Source organism: Canis aureus, chromosome 6 (assembly GCF_053574225.1).
Source record: "Canis aureus isolate CA01 chromosome 6, VMU_Caureus_v.1.0, whole genome shotgun sequence".
Classification (NCBI taxonomy): Eukaryota; Metazoa; Chordata; class Mammalia; order Carnivora; family Canidae; genus Canis; species Canis aureus.
Window position 1 is genome coordinate 43,715,158 of NC_135616.1, and position 18,670 is coordinate 43,733,827.

Sequence of the window (18,670 nt, forward strand, 5' to 3'; positions counted from 1 at the left end):
GGAGGGATGGGAATAGATTATTCCCAAGGCTCCTTTATTACTCTAAATTAGAAACTTTCTACTATAAAAATTTAGAAACCTCTACTGCTATCACTTTAGAAAGCAGAGCCACGTTTACACTGTTATTTTAACAATGCAGCTGTTTTACAAACTTGAGAAACACGTCAAAAAGCTCTTGGCTGTATTTCCTCTCACCCTTAGTGACCTAGGCCTTCAGTAAACCTAGCAACCAATGCAGACAGGCCTAGAAGGGGAGTGCCAAACATGAGTAACAGTGTCACAGTGCTGCTCTGGAGAGCCACCTTCTGTAGAGTCAGGAAGAAATCACCACAGAGAATATCCTTGTAATCCATAAATACTTCTCAGACTTACAAAGGAGTATTAAATGTCACTTAAAAAAAAACAAAAAACAAAAAACAAAAAACCGGGGGCAGCCCAGGTGGCTCAGCGGTTTAGCGCCACCTTCAGCCCAGGGCCTGATCCTGGAGACCTGGAATCGAGTCCCACATCGGGCTTCCTGCATGGAGCCTGCTTCTCCCTCTGCCTCTCTCTCTCTCTCTGTCTCTCTCTCTCTCTCATAAATAAATAAAATCTTGGGATCCCTGGGTGGTGCAGCGGTTTGGCGCCTGCCTTTGGCCCAGGGCGCGATCCTGGAGACCCGGGATCAAATCCCACGTCGGGCTCCTGGTGCATGGAGCCTGCTTCTCCCTCTGCCTATGTCTCTGCCTCTCTCTCTCTCTCTCTGTGTGACTATCATAAATAAATAAATAAAAATTAAAAAAAAAATTAAAAAAAAAAATAAATAAAATCTTAAAAAAAAAAAAAAGGTAGCAGGCTCACTTAAAAAAAAAAAAAAAAGTATTTAACAGGACATTGAAATGAGCTTCCAGCACACCATCTGTGAGACAGGGAGGCCAGGAGTTGAATTTTACAACCTGCTCATTTATTTGAACAAAATGCTCAGGAATAATGGAAGAGCTGATGATCATTTGATTCTATGTATTTCTTTGTGGAATATAAAGCAAGTGAGCACACATGTTCTTTTACAAACTCCATTACCAGATATCTTTCCAGGTCCAGACCCACTCTCAGCCGACCCCGAGAAGCAGCTCCATGCTACACAGGGCCCCAGGGTGCTTTACCTTGATCTAAGTCATCATCGATCTCCTGGAACCTTACTCTTCGCTTCGATGGTTTCTGCTGCATCTGGGCAGGATGGTCTCCTCCACTCTCATTCCTCTTCTTCAATATAGAGACCAATCCTTCAGTAGGGACAACCTGTCCAAGATAATTCACAAGGAATGTTTTATTCAGTTCTATTCAACAGGCACTTGCATTTCTGTTACAATTTCTGTTAGGTTTATCTACCTCCTACAGAAAAAACATCATAGTGAACCATCAGAATCATTATAACAAGATAATATTTCATTTTATGCAGGTGACTGCCAAATACACACACATCTGAAATTCTAGCCACTCTCACACAGCCCTGAGCCAACCCCAGGCCCAGGTGCTCTGATGCAGCGTGCAGGGACTGGACACCAGGCTTTCTGTACCCACCCTGCTCTGGGCTCCACTTCCCCCATAGGAGGGCTATAAAATGGCCACTCACAGCCCCTCTCTGCTAATTATGAGTGCTGGCTTTTGCTTTATAACAGAGGCTGATGATCCACCACTTCTTTTTCTAGCAATTTTTAAGAAATGAATGTGTGAGACTCAAAATCTACTTGATACTATGAACTCATGAATCTGAGATCGAGAGTTGCATGCTCTACTGACTCAGCCAGCCAGATGCCCCTGGATGCCAACTTTTAACATCAAAATGGGTGCTAAACTCAGTTCCTCCGAGAAACTATGTATTTATTAAATTATTCTCTACTGCTCAAGTATTTTAAGGACTTCTCTTCTGGAATATCTCAGAGCCAGTTTCCTAGGGATATGTTAACCTTGTAATACGCAGAGGTTGGCAAACTATGGGCAGTAGGCCAAAGGCCCTCTGCCTTCTTTTTATAAATAACATTTACTGGCAACACAGCCAAGCCAACTCATCCACACACCGTGTGGGGCTGCTACAACAGCCGATAGGAGGCTCCAGCAGACCCTAAAGTCTAAAATGTTTACTATTTGGCCCTTCGTAGAAAGAGTTAGCTAACATTTGTCCCCCACCTCTACCCCTTTCTGTGATGCCTCCTGGTTTTCCCCAGAGACTCCTCTCCTGCCTCCACCCCACGGCTTATTTAGGAATAAAGACAAAAACAAAAACCCTTGCCATTTAGGAGTTTAGAGACTCCACAGTGTATGGAGAAGGGGATCAGTTGGTAGAGACAGACTAGGAAACAAAAGCCCCCCCTAAGCAGCAGGTTGATTCAGAGAAGTTAGCTTGTGAGTTGGCCTGTGTGGACAAGCTGCAGGTGATGACACAGGTGGGCATTGTGGGCATAACATTGCAGATGTCAGTGACTTGCTGGGAGCAGGTCACTGGAAGCTGAGGGCTGCCTGTAATGTCATTTCTCTGATCAATGGCATAAAATACTTAATATAATTTCCAGCTCCAGCCAGTCATCTCTGATAATGTGCTATGTATAAATATTATTGATCCTATTAGTTCTTTTTAGAACTCAAATCTTTTAGGGCCAAATGACTCAATATAATCTTCTACTAGGCTTTCCTGAACATGGGTCTATAGAAACCATTATCTCAAAAAAAAAAAAAAAAATCAATGCCAGCAATTTATTCTTTTTATAGGAAATGTGTATTTCAAATGATGTCCTTCTTCTGAGAAAACTAAAGCACTTTAGTGACATTAAAATGGAACGTACAAATATGCAAGGGAATAGCCTTTCAAATGTTTCTTTAGAAAGCAACATTAAACACTCCCTTATATAGCATTTAAGAGCTCCTTTCTATGACTGAGAAAACTGATTTTACAAGTACCACCCTGAAAAAAAGAGAGGAAAAAAGTCCTCGTAAGTTTCTGAAGAGGAAGAGATGAAAAACAGAAATGACTTTTAGTGGCTATATTACTACTAACAATGTATCACTGATATTCTCTTTATTTTTAGTAAATGTAAAAAAAAAAAAAGGGGGTGGAATTATCATAGACTGATTCACTATTTTTCTCCATAAAATAAAGTCCTACATTTACCCACAGCGAATTCACCTATCATAAGTGTTTTCAAGTTGCTTTAACTACTAAGGAAAAAACAGTCCTATTAAGAATAATTGTGAGGGGGATCCCTGGGTGGCGCAGCGGTTTGGCGCCTGACTTTGGCCCAGGGCGCGATCCTGGAGACCCTGGATCGAATCCCACGTCAGGCTCCCAGTGCATGGAGCCTGCTTCTCCTTCTGCCTGTGTCTCTGCCTCTCTCTCTCTGACTATCATAGATAAATAAAAAAAATTAAAAAAAAAAAAAAAAGAATAATTGTGAGGATGAGCCCCAGGGTGGCGTTACTGTTACTTTCATATCTTTGGGATACGAATTTTCAATCTGTAAATTCAAGAAACAGACTCAAATCATAAATAAAAAGACAGGGGCACCTGGGTGGCTCACTGGTTGAGCATCTGCCTTTGGTTCAGGTTGTGATCTCGGAGTCCTGGGATGGAGTCCCATATCGGGCTCCCCACAGGGAGCCTGCTTCTCCCTCTACCTATGTCTCTGCCTCTCTCTGCGTCTCTCATGAATAGATGGATGGAATCTTAAAAATGAATAAATTAAATTAAATAAAATAAATAAAATAAAAGACAGTGAATGTGAATAAAAGTATATTGAAGGCCAAGCGAGAAACTCTGAAGTCATCTGAAAGACAGAGATGTGCTTCTGAGATGTAGCAGCCAGTGGTAGCACACCAGCCTGGTAGGCCCCTGCCTTAAGGGCCAGAGCAGGAAATATCCTCCATAAACATGGAACAGTTTGTAGCACCAGAATATGAGGAAGTATGCTATAAAGAATGGGGTTTGTCAGAACAACACAGAAGCCAACCTGAAGGTGCTTCTAATGGCCAAAGGTGGAACAATTTGCAACAAAATGAAAGACACAGTTGTGTGAGATGGGCCAACATTCTATTTTGACACCCTTCCTCAATCAGCCCTTAATTCTTGTCTAGAAATCTAACCACACCTTATACAAGGTATGGTGGGACCAATTTTAGGCATGGGAGATGAATGCCAAGGGGGCAACTCTTAGAAGGCAAATGGATGCCGTCCTTCCTGTATTGGCAGGAGTTTTGGGCAGGGGTCTTAGAACCCATCCCCAGAACAGAAATTCCACCTACCACACCAAGGCAGTCAAACATAAACATTTAAGAAACAACTTGCAGAGTTTTCCTTGATTCTATGGTACAAACGCAAGTAAGCCCAAGCAAGGTCAGGGTCTTAGTTTGAGGTCTCACTCAAAAGACTGCCAAGTGCTTCTACATAGGTAGAGATGATGATTATGGACACATATTCTCCAAACTATTGTAAAAAAAAAGTTTCAATGCCTTTTTCCCCTCTTTTACCATAATGTCAACATTAAAAGGCTAATTTTTAAGTAAAAAAATAAAGCTTTTAAAAACCTTAGTTTCCCACTTCAATTACCAAGTTTCTTTCCTATCCAAACAAAGTATAACAGCCCTTCCACTGAGAACAAAAAGAACGCCTAAACTGTAATTAATGTAATTGTCACTGGTGGTACTCCATGAATTAGCACAGAATTAAAAACAAAAGCAAAACAAAATATCCATCTAGCTTAGTCCCATACATTTGCAAGGAAAGAGTTCCTCTGCGTGTCCCCTCAAATATCAATGACATCTTAAATAGTGTTTTAAGAATTAACTACTCATAAAAAAACAAAGTTTTGCTTGGCACAGTGAATCCTAACTGACAAGGATCCCACTGAGAGGGCCTTGCTGTTAGAACTGCTTCCGCAAAAAAAATTAAAGGAGAAAGCAGATACCACATAATACTCTTCTAGTGACAGAAGCCTGCTCAATTCTGAAGTTCAGGGCTGGTAAATTTTGAACAGGAACCCACGCTTGGTTTCTCAATGACCTGAGAATTGACATTCACAAATCATACTCGTATATTCTATGGCTTACTTGCCTGTGGTTTCCCAAAAGAAGAACGTGTCAAATTTACCATCCCTGTTCACTGAAGGAACAAGAGATGCTCCCTGCCAGCTCCCTTAGATTTGGGCTCCAGAGTAAGAAGTACAATTTAGTGAATCAGTACACATTTACACGACATGCCACAATCTTTACAACTCTATCACACAGGCATCAGCAGTCCCATTTTACAGAAGAGCCAAGCTTAGGCAGCTCACGTAACCTGCTTACATTTGTTGCGCCTGCTCCCCATAGGGTTTGGATACAAGTTCGTTAAACCTTTTGCCATTTTCTTTACGTGAAGAGAACTTATTCTCTAGGACTATTAAAATTCTGCTTAGTGTTGCCTGTTACATATTGCAGTGAAAGTGAGATGAACAGAATTTTCAAATAAACCCAAGCAGTTTCTTTTGTGTTTCCAAAGTACTTGCTACCTCTTGTGACAAATCCTTACCTTACACATCACCCCATTTAAGAGATACTTAAACTAATGGCTAAATCCACTGATCTAGCAACATGGGGGAGGAGATGGGTAGAGGAAAGAGCTTCTGTGTCATTCAATTACTCTGCAAGTAGATTAATGTCATGGCTTCTCATACAGTAAATTAATATTATCAGTCACAGCAGGAGCAAGAGGAGGCAGCTAGAGGAGGAAAGGCATCTTTCAGAAGGAAAGCAGTGGTGACCTCTGGCCCCGCAGTGCTGCATCTTAGTGCAATAGGGAGAGAGCAAAAAAGAGGAAAAAACAAATGATGGAGTACATCAATGCTGGACTTTTATTTTTAAAGATTTTATTTATTTATTCATGAGTGACACATACACACAGAGAGAGAGGCAGAGACACAGGCAGAGGGAGAAGCAGGCTCCATGCAGGGAGCCCGATGCAGGACTCGATCCCAAGTCTCCAGGATCACACCCTGGGCTGCAGGCGGCGCCAAACCGCTGCGCCACCGGGGCTGCTCAATGCTAGACTTTTAAAAGAGGAGTTTAAAAAGGAAAGAGGCTTTGCTTTTTTTTAAATAAAAATAGGTTGAAAAAAGATTTTATTTATTTATTTGAGAGAGAATGAATGGGGGGGAGAGAGAGAGAGAGAGAGAGAGCGTGCGAGCACAAACAGGGAGGTAGAGGGAGAAGACTCCCCCGCATAGCAAGCAGCCCAACTCGGGGCTCGATCTCAGGACCTGGGGATCATGACCTGAGCAGAAGGTGGATGCTTCATCAACTGAGCCATCCATGAGCCTCCAGATTATTTTATTATCTAAATTTCTAGATTAGGCACCACTTCATGTTTTTGTAATTTGCTTTTGTTTGCTTAACCATTTAATAAGTATAAAGTAGGAAAAGAAATAAGAATGTTAAGAACCACTCTACTTTTTAACTCCCATTGTTTAAATAGGTAGACTCCAGGGGCGCCTGGGTGGCTCAGGTCATAATCCTGGGGTCCTGGATGGAGCCCCAGGTTGGGCTTCCTGGGGTGTGTGTGTATGTGTGTGTGTGTTTCTCCCTCTTTCTCTGTGCTCGAGATCTCTCTCTCTCAAATAAATAAATAAAATATAATAGGTAGATTCCAGAACAGAACATTTGATTTTCCTGCTCTCAGGGCTGCTGCTTCAGTCACAGCCTGACTCTAACCCATCAGCCAGTCCCGTCAGTCCTCGCTCAAAGGGCATCCTCACCACGGCTGCTGCAGCCCACTCTTCAGGACTTCTCACCTGAACCGTGGCCAAAACCTGATCGGTCTCCTTGCCTTGGCCCAGCCTCCCACCACACCTTGCCTGTGGCCATAACCTGATGGGTCTCCGTGCTTTGGCTCTGCCTCCTGTGCCTCCGGCTCTCCGCAGTGCAGCCAGAAAGCAGATCTGGTCACAGGTCCTGCTCAAAACCTCGGCTTTCCGCCACCCACTGAATTTGACTCCAGTTCCCTACCCTGGTCCAGAGGCCCTTCAGGAACCGGCCGCGCAGCCTGCCCGCCTCCCCTGTTCACTGTGCCCCAGCGGCGCCAGCTCTCCCAGTGCCTCCCTCCCGCTTGATCAGTGTGGCGGTTGAACTCACAAACCTGAGATCAAGACCTGAGCTGAGATCGAGTCCCACACTTAACCCACCGAGACCCCCGGGGTGCCTCTATATTGTTTATTTTTATGTGAACTTATTTATTATGTGTCTCTCCATCTAGAGAGTAAGCTTCACAAGAGCAGGGACCTGACCTGTGCTCGCTGGTGTGTCCTCAGTTTCTAGAGTATATAGTAGGTACTCAACAAATATGCCAAAGGTAAAATGAATACACAGATGAGCAGTTTACCTGCAGACAGCACCTAGCTTATACTTATTTGGATAACATAGATTTTACCCCTTAACATAACCAAAACTAAATATGTTTTCAAAGGTTATTTATTTTTCTAAGTAAACTCGGTTTAAAAACAAAACAAAAGCCTTCTGTGTAGGCGACCATTATTGGCAATAATGTGTTAGCTTTGTAGAAAATACAAAAATGTATTTTTTTTAAAAAAGATTTATTATTTGAGAGAGAAAAAATGTGTGCTCAAGCAGCATGGAGGGGCAGAGGCAGAGGGAGAAGCAGACTCTCTGCTGAGCAGGGAGCCCAAAGCTGGGCTAAATCCCAGGACCCTGGCATCATGACCTGAGCTGAAGGCAGACGCTTCATGGATTGAGCCTCTAGGCACCCCGTATTAAAAACTTTTAAAAATGATTATAACATCATTTTTAAAGACAAGTATCAATTGCAATCTGAAACATTTATTATAGTTTTCTGAACATACCATGTCAGTCCCTGCAAACAGATTACACACGTATATATTAATGAGGAAAAATGAATGGTTTATCTCCATATGGTGTATCATGCTGCTAAAATGTGCTCACGAAGGGGATCTCTTAAATTATATACTATGATTCTTTTCAATATGAAAAGACAGATTAATTTTCATGAAATTTACCCAATATTCAATGTTACTCAGAAAACAAAACAATTCCCTCACCCCCACTCCCTTATGGAACAACCTACTACAAGCTGAGTGGACTTTTATTTTATTGTTTTTAAATATTTATTTATTTATTCATGAGAGACACAAAGAGAGAGAGAGAAAGAAAGAAAGAAAGAAAGAAAGAAAGAGAAAGAAAGAAAAAGAAAGAAAGAAAGAAAGAAGAAAGAAAGAAAGAAAGAACGAACGAAAGAAAGAAAGAAAGAAAGAAAGAAAGAAAGAAAGAGGCAGAGACACAGGCAGAGGGAGAAGCAGGCTCCATGCAGGAAGCCTGATGCAGGACTCGATCCTGGGTCTCCAGGATCATGCCCTGGGCCGAAGGCAGGCGCTAAACCGCTGTGAGCCACCCAGGGATCCCAGAGTGGACTTTTATTAGCAGTATGGGGTTGGATCATGACACCATCTTGAATTTGAATAACTCATTTCTTGTGTCAGGTTTGATGCTAGGTAAAGCTGAAGAACTGGTAGTGTTTTGTTTTTGTTTGTTTTTTTAGATTTTATTTCTTTATTTTAGAGATAGAGAGCAGAAGCAGGGGGAGGAGCAGAGAGAATGAGGGACAAGCAGACTCTCCACTTTGTGTGGAGCCTATGGGGAGGCTCAATCCCACAACCCTGAAATCATGACCTCAGCCCAAGTCAAGAGTCAGCTGCTCAACCCACTGAGTCACCCAGATGCCCCGTAACAGCTGAAGGGTTTTAAAAGAAGGTAACACAATCCTCCCAGGTTCCAGAACCAAGCAAGTCAGTGATTTATTGGCATTACCAGGCTCCTTGGGTAGAGGCAGTTTGGGTTTTGACATTAAAATAATGTCAGAATTTCATGGGTATTGTAATAAAATTTCATCTTTTCCCCAAAACTGGGATAGTGAAATTCAGCCAACAGATAACACTTGGATTTGGACACCTGTTGGGAATGCAGGCTTTATATATGGAGTGTCCCTATCTGAATTTTTAGCCACTGCATCTGCAATCATTGTACATACAGAAGTCACATAAAAATTACTGAGGAGGGACCCCAAAAGAGTGAATCTCTACCTTGCTGACACTGTACATGTGATGAACTTCTTATGTTAAATATCTATGAAATGAGCATAAATGTTTTTGATGCTTTTAAAAATAGCACCAGTTGGGGAGCCTGGGTGGCTCAGTTGGTTGGGTGTTTGCCTTCAGCACGAGTCATTATCCTGGGGTCCTGAGATTGGGCCCCATGTCGGGCTCCCTGTTTAGTGGGGAGTCTGCTTCTGCCTCTGCTCCACTTGTGTTCTTTTTCTCAAATAAAACCTTTTAAAGAAATTAAAACAGTGCCAGTTATACTTCCAGTGAGAGGGTGTCATGCTCTTTTTTTACATAGGAAAGAACATCGGTGCTTCAGATACTAAGCTATCATTTTACCTAGAAAAGTTGTTCTGGATTTAAAACTGCTTCTAAAACCCAGAAAAGGGCAGCCCTGGGGGCGCAGCGGTTTAGTGCCACCTGCAGCCCAGGGCGTGATCCTGGAGACCCTGGATCGAGTCCCACGTCGGACTCTCTGCATGGAGCCTGCTTCTCCCTCTGCCTGTGTCTCTGCCTCTCTCTCTCTCTCTGCCTCTCTATGAATAAATAAATAGAATCTTAAAAAAAAAAAACCAGAAAAGTTTCATTTACACATGCCTCTACATCCTGGAATTAAATTAGTGTAAACAGTTTTCATTCCCCATGAGATTCTGCATAAATTATTTCATTTGATGTGAGCCTAATTTTTTTAATAAAGATTTTATTTATTCATGAGAGACACAGAGAGAGAGAGGCAGAGACATAGGCAAAGAGAGAAGCAGAGAGAGAAGCAGGCTCCATGCAGGGAGCCCAATGTGGGACTCAATCCCGGGTCTCCAGGATCAGGCCCTGGGCCAAAGACAGGTGCTCAACTGCTGAGCCACCCAGGCGTCCCTAATTTTTTTTTAAAAGATTTTATTTATTTATTCATGAGAGACACACAGAGAGAGGCAGAGACATAGGCAGAGGGAGAGGCAGACTCCTTGTGGGGGAGCCTGATGCGGACTCGATCCCAGGACCCCAGGATCACACCCTGAGCCAAAGGCAGACGCTCAACCACTGAACCACCCAGGTGCCCCTGATTGCTTAAAAGACAACAGCAAACGCTCCCAATGGGCTGGTGGTGGTTGTCAAAGCCAAGCAGCACCGCATCCACAGTTGAGCAATGCCAAGAGAATGAAAGCAGGGAGACCAACAAATGGGGAAAATGTGGCAGCGACTTTCATTGTGACCATTCCACCATAACCACAGAGGTTGGCAGAGTGAGGACCAGTGAGGAAATTGCTTAGGGGCAGAGTCACTCACATTGAAGCAAGGGTGGGTTTGGAAGAGAGACTGGAGGACTCACTAGGGCAGCACAGCAATCTGGAAGAGAGTAGACCTAGCAGCCTCTGTGGCTCCAGAGGGCATGAACATACTGTGTGCAAATATTTGGTTATTAAGACATTATGCTCTGTATCTTCTATTCACCAAAGTATGGAAGCATGAAAAATATTTTAAAAACAAGTCCAGGAAAATTACCCAAGTGAGGCCCCAATAGATGAAATCAGAAGTTCATCTGAATCCTCACTGTATCCTCAGCACTTGATGGAACAGAGAGCCTTAGTAGGATGCTGCTGAGAACATACAACAGTGTTTGGATTAAAAAGTTTGCAGGGTGCCTGGGTGGCTCAGTTGGTTGGAAAAGCATCTGCCTTCGGCTCAGATGATGTTCCCAGGGTCCTGGGATCCAGCCCCAAGTTAGGCTCCCTGCTCAATGGAGTCTGCTTCTCCGTCTCGGTTTCCATGCCCTTCACCCCAGCTCATGCGCTTTCTCAAATAAATTAATAAAATTAAAAAAAAAAAAAGAAAGAAAGAAAGAAAGAAGTTTGCATTTACAAGCAAACCCAGTATTGCCTGGACATTTTATTTAGGCCAAAACTTCACTCTTAAGGTAGTAAGGAAATTGTAAGCATTAGTGATTTTTAATTTTAATTTTATTTTAAAGATTTTATTTATTTATTCATGAGAGACAGAGAGAGAGGCGGAGACACAGGCAGAGGGAGAAGCAGGCTCCCTCTGGGGAGCCTGATGCGGGACTCAATCTCGGGACCTTGGAATCATGCTCTGAGCCAAAGGCAGATGCTCAATCACTGAGCCACCCAAGCATCCTGCACTAGTGATTTTTTAGTTTTGAAACTTTAAAACTCTTTTCCTGTCAGGGTGAGGCAGAATTTATTGAAGCATATTCCTCAGAATGAAGAGGAAATATTCAGAAACAATCTGTTCACCATTATCACAGGAATACAAATTAGTTTTGTTAATCATATGCAGCTTTTGGGGTTCTTAAAATAGCACAGCTTAACAGATCAATAGAATTTTAGGAAAGGGAAGCAGCACTTACAGAAGAGAACTTCACAGGAAAGACAAGTTTAAAACGTAAATCATTTCTACCCCTGGGACGCCTGGATGGCTCAGCAGTTGAGCACCTGCCTTCAGTCCAGGGCGTGATCCTGGAGTTCTGGGATCAAGTGCCATATTGGGCTCCCTGCATGGAGCCTGCTTCTCCCTCTGCCTGTGTCTCTGCTTCTCTCTCTCTCTCTCTCTCTCTCTCTCTCTCTCATAAATAAAATCTTAAAAAAAATAGTTTCTACCCCTGTGAGGTGTTATCTGTAGGAAAAACTGACGTTATGAGCTGAAGGAAGAACACTCCACGTGGCTGTAGTTCAATAGCAAACCCTGACTACAGGTAAAGTAGGAGACCCATCAGGAGCGCTCTGACCCTTCACCATTTGTACCTAAAAATCTAAAACTAGACCTTCTGTCTTTTCTCCACAGGGTCAACTGGATCATTGGTGTGAAAAGCAGTGGTCAGGGAAGGGGAAACTGGTATTACAGCTAGATTTGAATATAGGTGTGACTTCCGTTTTGATAGTTCCCTGTATCAGAAGCCTGGTGAAAATGAACAAGGGAAGGAATACTGGGTCCAGTATTTTACTACTGGCTTTATTTATTTATTTTATTTTAATGAAAACACTATTTTTTTGAAGATTTTATATTTATATAATTTGTACACCCAATGTTGGGCTCGAACTCACGACCCCGAGATCAAGAGTTGCATGCTCCACTGACTGAGCCAGCCAGGCACCCCTCTATTTAATTTTTTTTAACTTTAAGAAAAAATTGTGGTAAGGTATGTCTAATATAAAATTGCAGTCTTAACAATTCAGTGTATTAATTATATTTACGATGTTGTGCCACCACTACTAGTATCTATTTCTAAAATTTTCATCAACCCAAACAGAAACTCTGCACTCATTAAGTACTATGAAACAATTTCAAGAGGAAATTAGGAAGAAAAAAAAATCATAGTTTATAGAGGACTGACTTGTAAATGGTAATAAAAAGATCTAGTTAAAATAAACGAATGAATAATAGATCAAGTGCTTTATTATTTTATCTAACTTAGTCAAGAACAAATTAGGACTAGCTGCTGGGGAGCTGACTAGAAGTGGCAATGCAGCAAGCCAGTGGCCTGACAGCTGAGGATCTGAGCAAGCTCCTGCAGGGCGCTGCTTTCCTGGGTACTCTGCTGTCCATTCTGGCTCTGTTGCTTTTTCAGTTTCTACTTAAAGTTTGTTTTTTTTCCCTCCAATGATGATGCAGAAAGAGAAAACAATGGCTATAAATGGGACTTAAAAGCTTACTTGGAAAAACCTAGAAGATGAAAAACAGGAAGAGTAGTTGGTATCCTAATTTTCAGGGGAGGAAACATACATGGAGAGGTTAGCAGGAACTCTGCAGGGTTGCTAGTGGGTGGGTCTGTATGTGACTTTAGACTGTGTAAGACTGTTCTTTCCACTGAACAAAGCCACCTTCCACTGGGGCTAGTTTGCATATGGATTTTTCCCCCTTAACTATATTATTATTTTTTTTTTAAAGATTTCTATTTTGTTTATTTGAGAGAGAGCACACAAACAGGGGAAAGGGCAGAGGGAGAAGGAGAAGCAGGCTCTCCACAGAGCAAGGAGTCTGATGGGGGCTCGATCTCAGGACCCTGAGATCTCAGACCCTCTCTCAGGACCTGAGTCAAGGGCAGACGCTTCATTGACTGAGCTGCCCAGGCACCCCCTTTTTCCCTCTTAACTTAAAAAAATTGTATTATCAAACAAAGAAGACTGATCATTTTGATCCTGTCTACCATGATATGTTTTGTTTTGACCAGCTTCCTTACTATTTGGAGAAACTTTATATTATGTATAAAATTTGTCTTAGTGAAGCAGTAAGTATGAAATCTGATCAAACTACAGCTTATAAATTAATACTACAAGAAAGAGAAGACTTACAACATATAAGTTAATGGCTTGAAAATCCACCCAGTTTCTCTTTGTATTTTAAAACGTGGGCAGCCCCGGTGGCCCAGTGGTTTAGTGCCACATTTGGCCCGGGGTGTGATCCTGGAGACCCGGGATCGAGTCCCACGTTGGGTTCCCTGCGTGGAGCCTGCTTCTCCCTCTGCCTCTCTCTCTCTCTCTTTGTCATGAATAAATAAATAAAACCTTAAAAAAATAATAAAACGTTTCCTTTGTTCTGTTGTAATCTTTTAAAGAATTAAAAAATATAATAATAATCATAAAAAATAGTGAGTATGTGTTTTAACTTCTAGATGTATGTGGGGGAAAAATGAGATTTTCTTACAAGAATGTAAGTAATCTTGCCTTGATCATAATTGCCAGAACTGTCAAAGTGACAGCAGAATAAGAAACAGTGTTGCTAACACTAACTTTCCCTGGAGGCATGCAATAAAAGTTCCTGAGGTATAAACATCATGATAAAAAGTCATCTTATTCAATCCATATACAAAATAAAATTACTAATTATTAAAAGTTTATGTTAGGTAGATTTCCCTGTCATGTTGGAAACCAGGGAAAATGTACAAAACCAAGGCACTATTTAGCAGAGGTGTTTTTTAAATTTCCTTTTGCTTTTAATTGCTCTTCTATTAAATCCCAAACTTACCTCTGCAATCTCTATCCTTTTTGCGAGGTCATCAAGAGAAAGAGAGCTGTCGTCGGAAGGCAGATCCTCCTGCAGACTGTAGGAGGCTTCTTCAGGAGAAAGATCTGGAAGGAGGTCCGAGTCTTCCTCTTGGTTCTCTTCACAGGACAGGGAGTCCTCGGTGTCTTTTAAGCAACCTTCTAAAAGGCTGTTCAAATAGTCTTCAGTCTCTCTGCTGACTCGATCGTCCTCATCCACCACCTCCTCCGGGGCCATACACACCCCTGGAGGAGCTGCACTTAAGACAGACACCTTATTACCCTCACCAAGTGCGCTCTCAGAGCGCTGGGGGTCAGGAGGCCCCAGCGGTGATTTTCCATTGCTGTCTGGGAGATCGGGTTGCTGCAGCTCATTGAATTCCCTATGTTCCAGTCGGTCCGTGGGCAACGCCTCCGAAGCATCCTTAAGTGGTAAACGGAGTCCCTTTCTGTGAGTCTGTGAATATCTTCCCTCGGAGATCAGCGCAGGTGCTATGAGGTCGGAGCCGGGGGAGATGAGAGGCTCTCTCATAGACTCGCTGGGGAGCGCCACGGCAGGGTCTGCAGCCAGGCCTATTGTGGCCACATCTCCGCTGGGCCCCGGGAGAGGCAGCTGCAGGCGGCTGTCATCCTCGCAGGCGTCCCAGGGCTGGGCGGGCAGCTCCCGCGGGGCCTCGGCGCTGCAGAGCGGCTCCTCCCCCCCGTGGTCCTTCCCTGAAGTTACAGGCAGGCGCGGGGGATCCGCCAGCCTGTCCATGTGAGGACAGCAGGGGCTACTCCTCTCCCTGGTTTGCTCTTGATGACGCTGGCTTTCTCCCCCTGGCGCCGTGCCAAGACAACTTTCACTCTCTGAAAACGAAGAAAAACAAGTTGTTTAAGGTTCAAAACAACACTTTGCACAGGAGGAAAGGGCAAGGGACAGATGTGAATAATACGTGTGACACAACAAAATTTGAAACCTCTCCAGTGGAAATTGCATCTGCTGGATTAATGGGGTCCTTAGAGAGAGGAAATACTCTAATATTATATATTAAATAACCCTTTACATATAGAAATTAACACTGTTCAGAACACGAATATGAATGCAGAGTTCTTCATTATTCATGGAACAAGTAATTTTTTCAAAGGTTGAAAGATGGTTTTTTGAACTTTACTGGCTTTCTATAATTCCTTTCATATTTACCCTCCATTTACCAACAGATAACATTTATGCTGTTGCTGATTTTTTCAGTTTTAAAAACTACCTACTGGGGAAGAAGAGGATTAGTTCTCTCGGTTCTTTCTATTCCTTTCCCCCAGTGGTATATTATTTCCCCTTCTCTAGCTTCTCACTAGAATTCAACACAATTCTGGGGCAAATCGATATTCACATTTACCTTGCTATGGGTTTATAAGTAGTATTCACGACTGACTCACACGGTGTAGTAGGATATATTTTCCTTTCTCTTTTCCACTTATTTTGTGTACTCTTGGTAACTGCCTCATTCCTTCATGTAATAAAAATTCTTGCTGGGGCGCCTGGGTGGCTCAGGTGTCTGCCTTTGGCTCAGGCCATGATCCCTACAGGGTCCTGGGATGGAGCCCTGAATCAGGCTCCTTGCTCAGCAGGAAGTCTGCCCCTCTGCCTGACACTCCCTCTACTTGTGCTCACTTTCCATCAAATAAATAAATAAATAAATAAATAAATAAATAAATAAATAAATAGATAGATAAATAAATAAATAAAATGTAAAAAAAAAAATCCTTGCCTACATATCTCTAGACTCTGACAGATATACAAGTATATCCTACGTATCAACAGATACAGGCAGAGGAAGAAGCAGGCTCCATGCACCGGGAGCCCAACATGGGATTCGATCCCGGGTCTCCAGGATTGCGCCCTGGGCCAAAGGCAGGCGCCAAACTGCTGCGCCACCCAGGGATCCCTATACCATCAGTTTTAAAATATATCCTTTTTTGGGCAGCTGGCTGGCTCAGTCAGTGGAGCATGTGACTCTTGATCTTAGGGTTTTGAGTTTGAGCCCCACATTGAGTGTAGAGTTTACTTTAAAAAGTAAAAAAAAAAAAAAAAAATCTTAAAAAAACCACACAAGATACCTTCTTGAGCTCCTAACCAGAGCTGCTCTCTAGGCCAGTTACACGGGGCTTGTCCTAGAATTCCCTTCCCGTGATCCTTGGAGTTCCCTTCCGTGATCCCTGGAATTCCCTCTGGTTCTGTGCTGGAAACATTGTTTCTGAATCCCAGGTCTTCCTCTTTGCTTATTCTCTTGGAATTTTTTTTTTTTCTTTTTAAGGCATATGGAAGGTAAACCTAAGGTTGTTTAGATCTGAAAGTCTTTTCCTTCACCCCTGACGAAAATATTTGGTTGGGTCAAGTTTCCTATGTTGGAGACAATTTCCTTTCACAGCTTCTAGGGCTCTGGTAGGGCTGCGGAGTCTCTCAACTAATCTGAATGCCAATCTCCCATAACCTACATTTGCATCCTTGAAGATTTAGATTATTTTACTTGTATCTGGTCCTGGTCCTGAAGCTTCTTGAAGTTTCTCTTTCTTTGTTTTGGGTACTTGGTGGGACTTTGAACCTGAAAACTCATGAACTTCAATTCTGGGAATTTTCCTGTATTATTTCCCTGATTATTTGTTGCTTTCTGTTCTCTCATTCTAGAATGCTTGTCTTCAGATCTGGCCTCATGGACTGCTCATCTTTACCTTTCCTGCCATACTCTTCCTCTTTGCTTTCGGATTAACTTTCGGGGATGCTGCCTCAATTTTTGACTTTTCTAATTAATTTTAATTTTTATTATTTATTTTTTTAGAGAGAAAGTGCATGAGAGTGAGGGGTGGAGGGGCAGAGGCAGACAGCGAATCTTAAGCAGGTTCCACACTCAACACAGAGCCTGACGTGGGGCTTGATCTCACGACCGTGAGATCATGACCTGAGCTGAAATCAAGAGTTGGGGCGCACAGCTGACTGAGCCACCCAGGCGTCCTGTAATTAATTTTTTATTGTGGGTATCATTCTTTTTAACTTCAAAGAGCATTTTCTTTCCCTGAATGTTTTTCTTATTTTAAAACAGCTCCTTATTCTTGTTTTTATGTATACAATATTCTCTCTAACCTGTGACACTGTTCATTTATTTAAAGCTTTCATCTGTTCTCTACATTTTATTTCCTTTGAGCTTCTTTGGGCTTGACAGGCTGATTTGGTTTTGTCTTTCCTATCTGAGGCTTTCTTAAATGAGACAACATGCAGCTCTGTGGTTAAAGGCAAGTTCTCCAGGAGGAGTCAGTCCTCTGTATGGGACCAAGAGGGCCTGGGCCATTTGCTGGGAGGCCTTTAATATGAATTTTTTTTTAAAGATTTTATTTATTTAATCATGAGAGATACACAGAGAGAGAGGCAGAGGCACAGGCAGAGAGAGAAGCAGGCTCCATGCAGGGAGCCCGATGTGGGACTCGATCCCGGGTCCCCAGGATCACGCCCTGGGCTGCAGGCGGTGCTAAACCCGCTGAGCCACCCCGGCTGCCCTAATATGAATTTTAATATGAATATCTGGAGGTTTTATCTCCTGGACAAGTAGCCAGTGTCTCTGAGAGGAAGCAGGAGACCAGGGTTCTAGATAAGGCTCTTGCCACTGTTCAGGTGTTAAGATTTGCACTCAGTTCTCATTTTCTATATAATACCCCTTCCTTGAGTTATGCCTGATGCACATCCACAGTTCTTCCAGTTCAGACGCTCTACGAAATAAACAACAACTTCCTGCTTGGTAGAAAGGGCTTATAAATGTCTAAGTGTTTCTTGTAGAGTCTTTCGACCCAACCTCCCATTGCCAGTCCAACCCTGTATGCTGGACATTAGAGGCACCTCTGTGCTTCCCATTCCCAAACCTTTCCAGGCAGGACTCGATATTGTTCCTGTAGACACTCAGCTTTCAGCTTTCTCTGGTGTAATAAGCTAGTTGCCATTCATCTACCTGCTTTCTAGCTTCTGGATCTTTCTAGATGTCACATCCACTGCTGCTGCCAATTCTGTCACTGTGGGTTTCTGCCTTTGAGGATGCATTCTAGGGGTGTCTGGGTGCCTCAGTCAGATAAGGGTCTGACTTTGGCTCAGCCCATGATCTTGGGGTGCTGGGATTGAGCTCTACATCGGTGTCCCTGCTTGATGGGGAGTCTGCATCTCCCTCTGATGCTCCCTCCACTTGTGCTCTCTTTCTGTCTTAAATAAATAAAATCTTTAAAAACAAATCCCATAAAAAACAAAGAATACCTTTCTGACATTTCAATGGTGTTCCAAGAAAAAATGAAGTTAAATGTTTGATCCACTCTGATTAATAAAAAATATTTTCTGAATTTTTGACGAGTATTCTAGTATAAAACTTATCATTGCTTATGTTTCTGTTAATATTAGCATGAATTTCTGTAATTGGTATTCCTGAACCCAAAGATCTAGTGAGTCTGTTATTCCCAACTTCATTCACTTCACATCTACTAACAAAAACTCCACTTTGATTAAAAAAAAAAAAAAGAAAAAAAGAAAAATGG

General features: G+C 42.6%; 1 protein-coding gene and 1 long non-coding RNA gene across 6 annotated transcripts in view; one reads left to right on the forward strand and one right to left on the reverse strand.

The window, feature by feature from the left end:
* The window catches only part of LOC144315986 (uncharacterized), a 33,344-nt gene extending 14,677 nt beyond the window's left edge, over window positions 1-18,667 (forward strand). For both annotated transcript variants that reach the window (XR_013381730.1, XR_013381729.1), the window contains 2 exons: window positions 11,928-11,978; window positions 14,136-18,667. This is a non-coding gene — a long non-coding RNA (uncharacterized LOC144315986). The remainder of the gene's footprint in view (window positions 1-11,927; window positions 11,979-14,135) is intronic.
* Window positions 1-18,670, reverse strand: part of CNST (consortin, connexin sorting protein) — a 122,610-nt gene that overhangs the window by 5,119 nt on the left and 98,821 nt on the right. For all 4 annotated transcript variants that reach the window (XM_077901358.1, XM_077901359.1, XM_077901360.1 and 1 more), the window contains 2 exons: window positions 14,109-14,974; window positions 1,143-1,278 (listed from right to left, as the gene is read on the reverse strand). In XM_077901358.1, coding sequence (XP_077757484.1) covers window positions 1,143-1,278; window positions 14,109-14,974 — 1,002 coding nt within the window. The remainder of the gene's footprint in view (window positions 1-1,142; window positions 1,279-14,108; window positions 14,975-18,670) is intronic.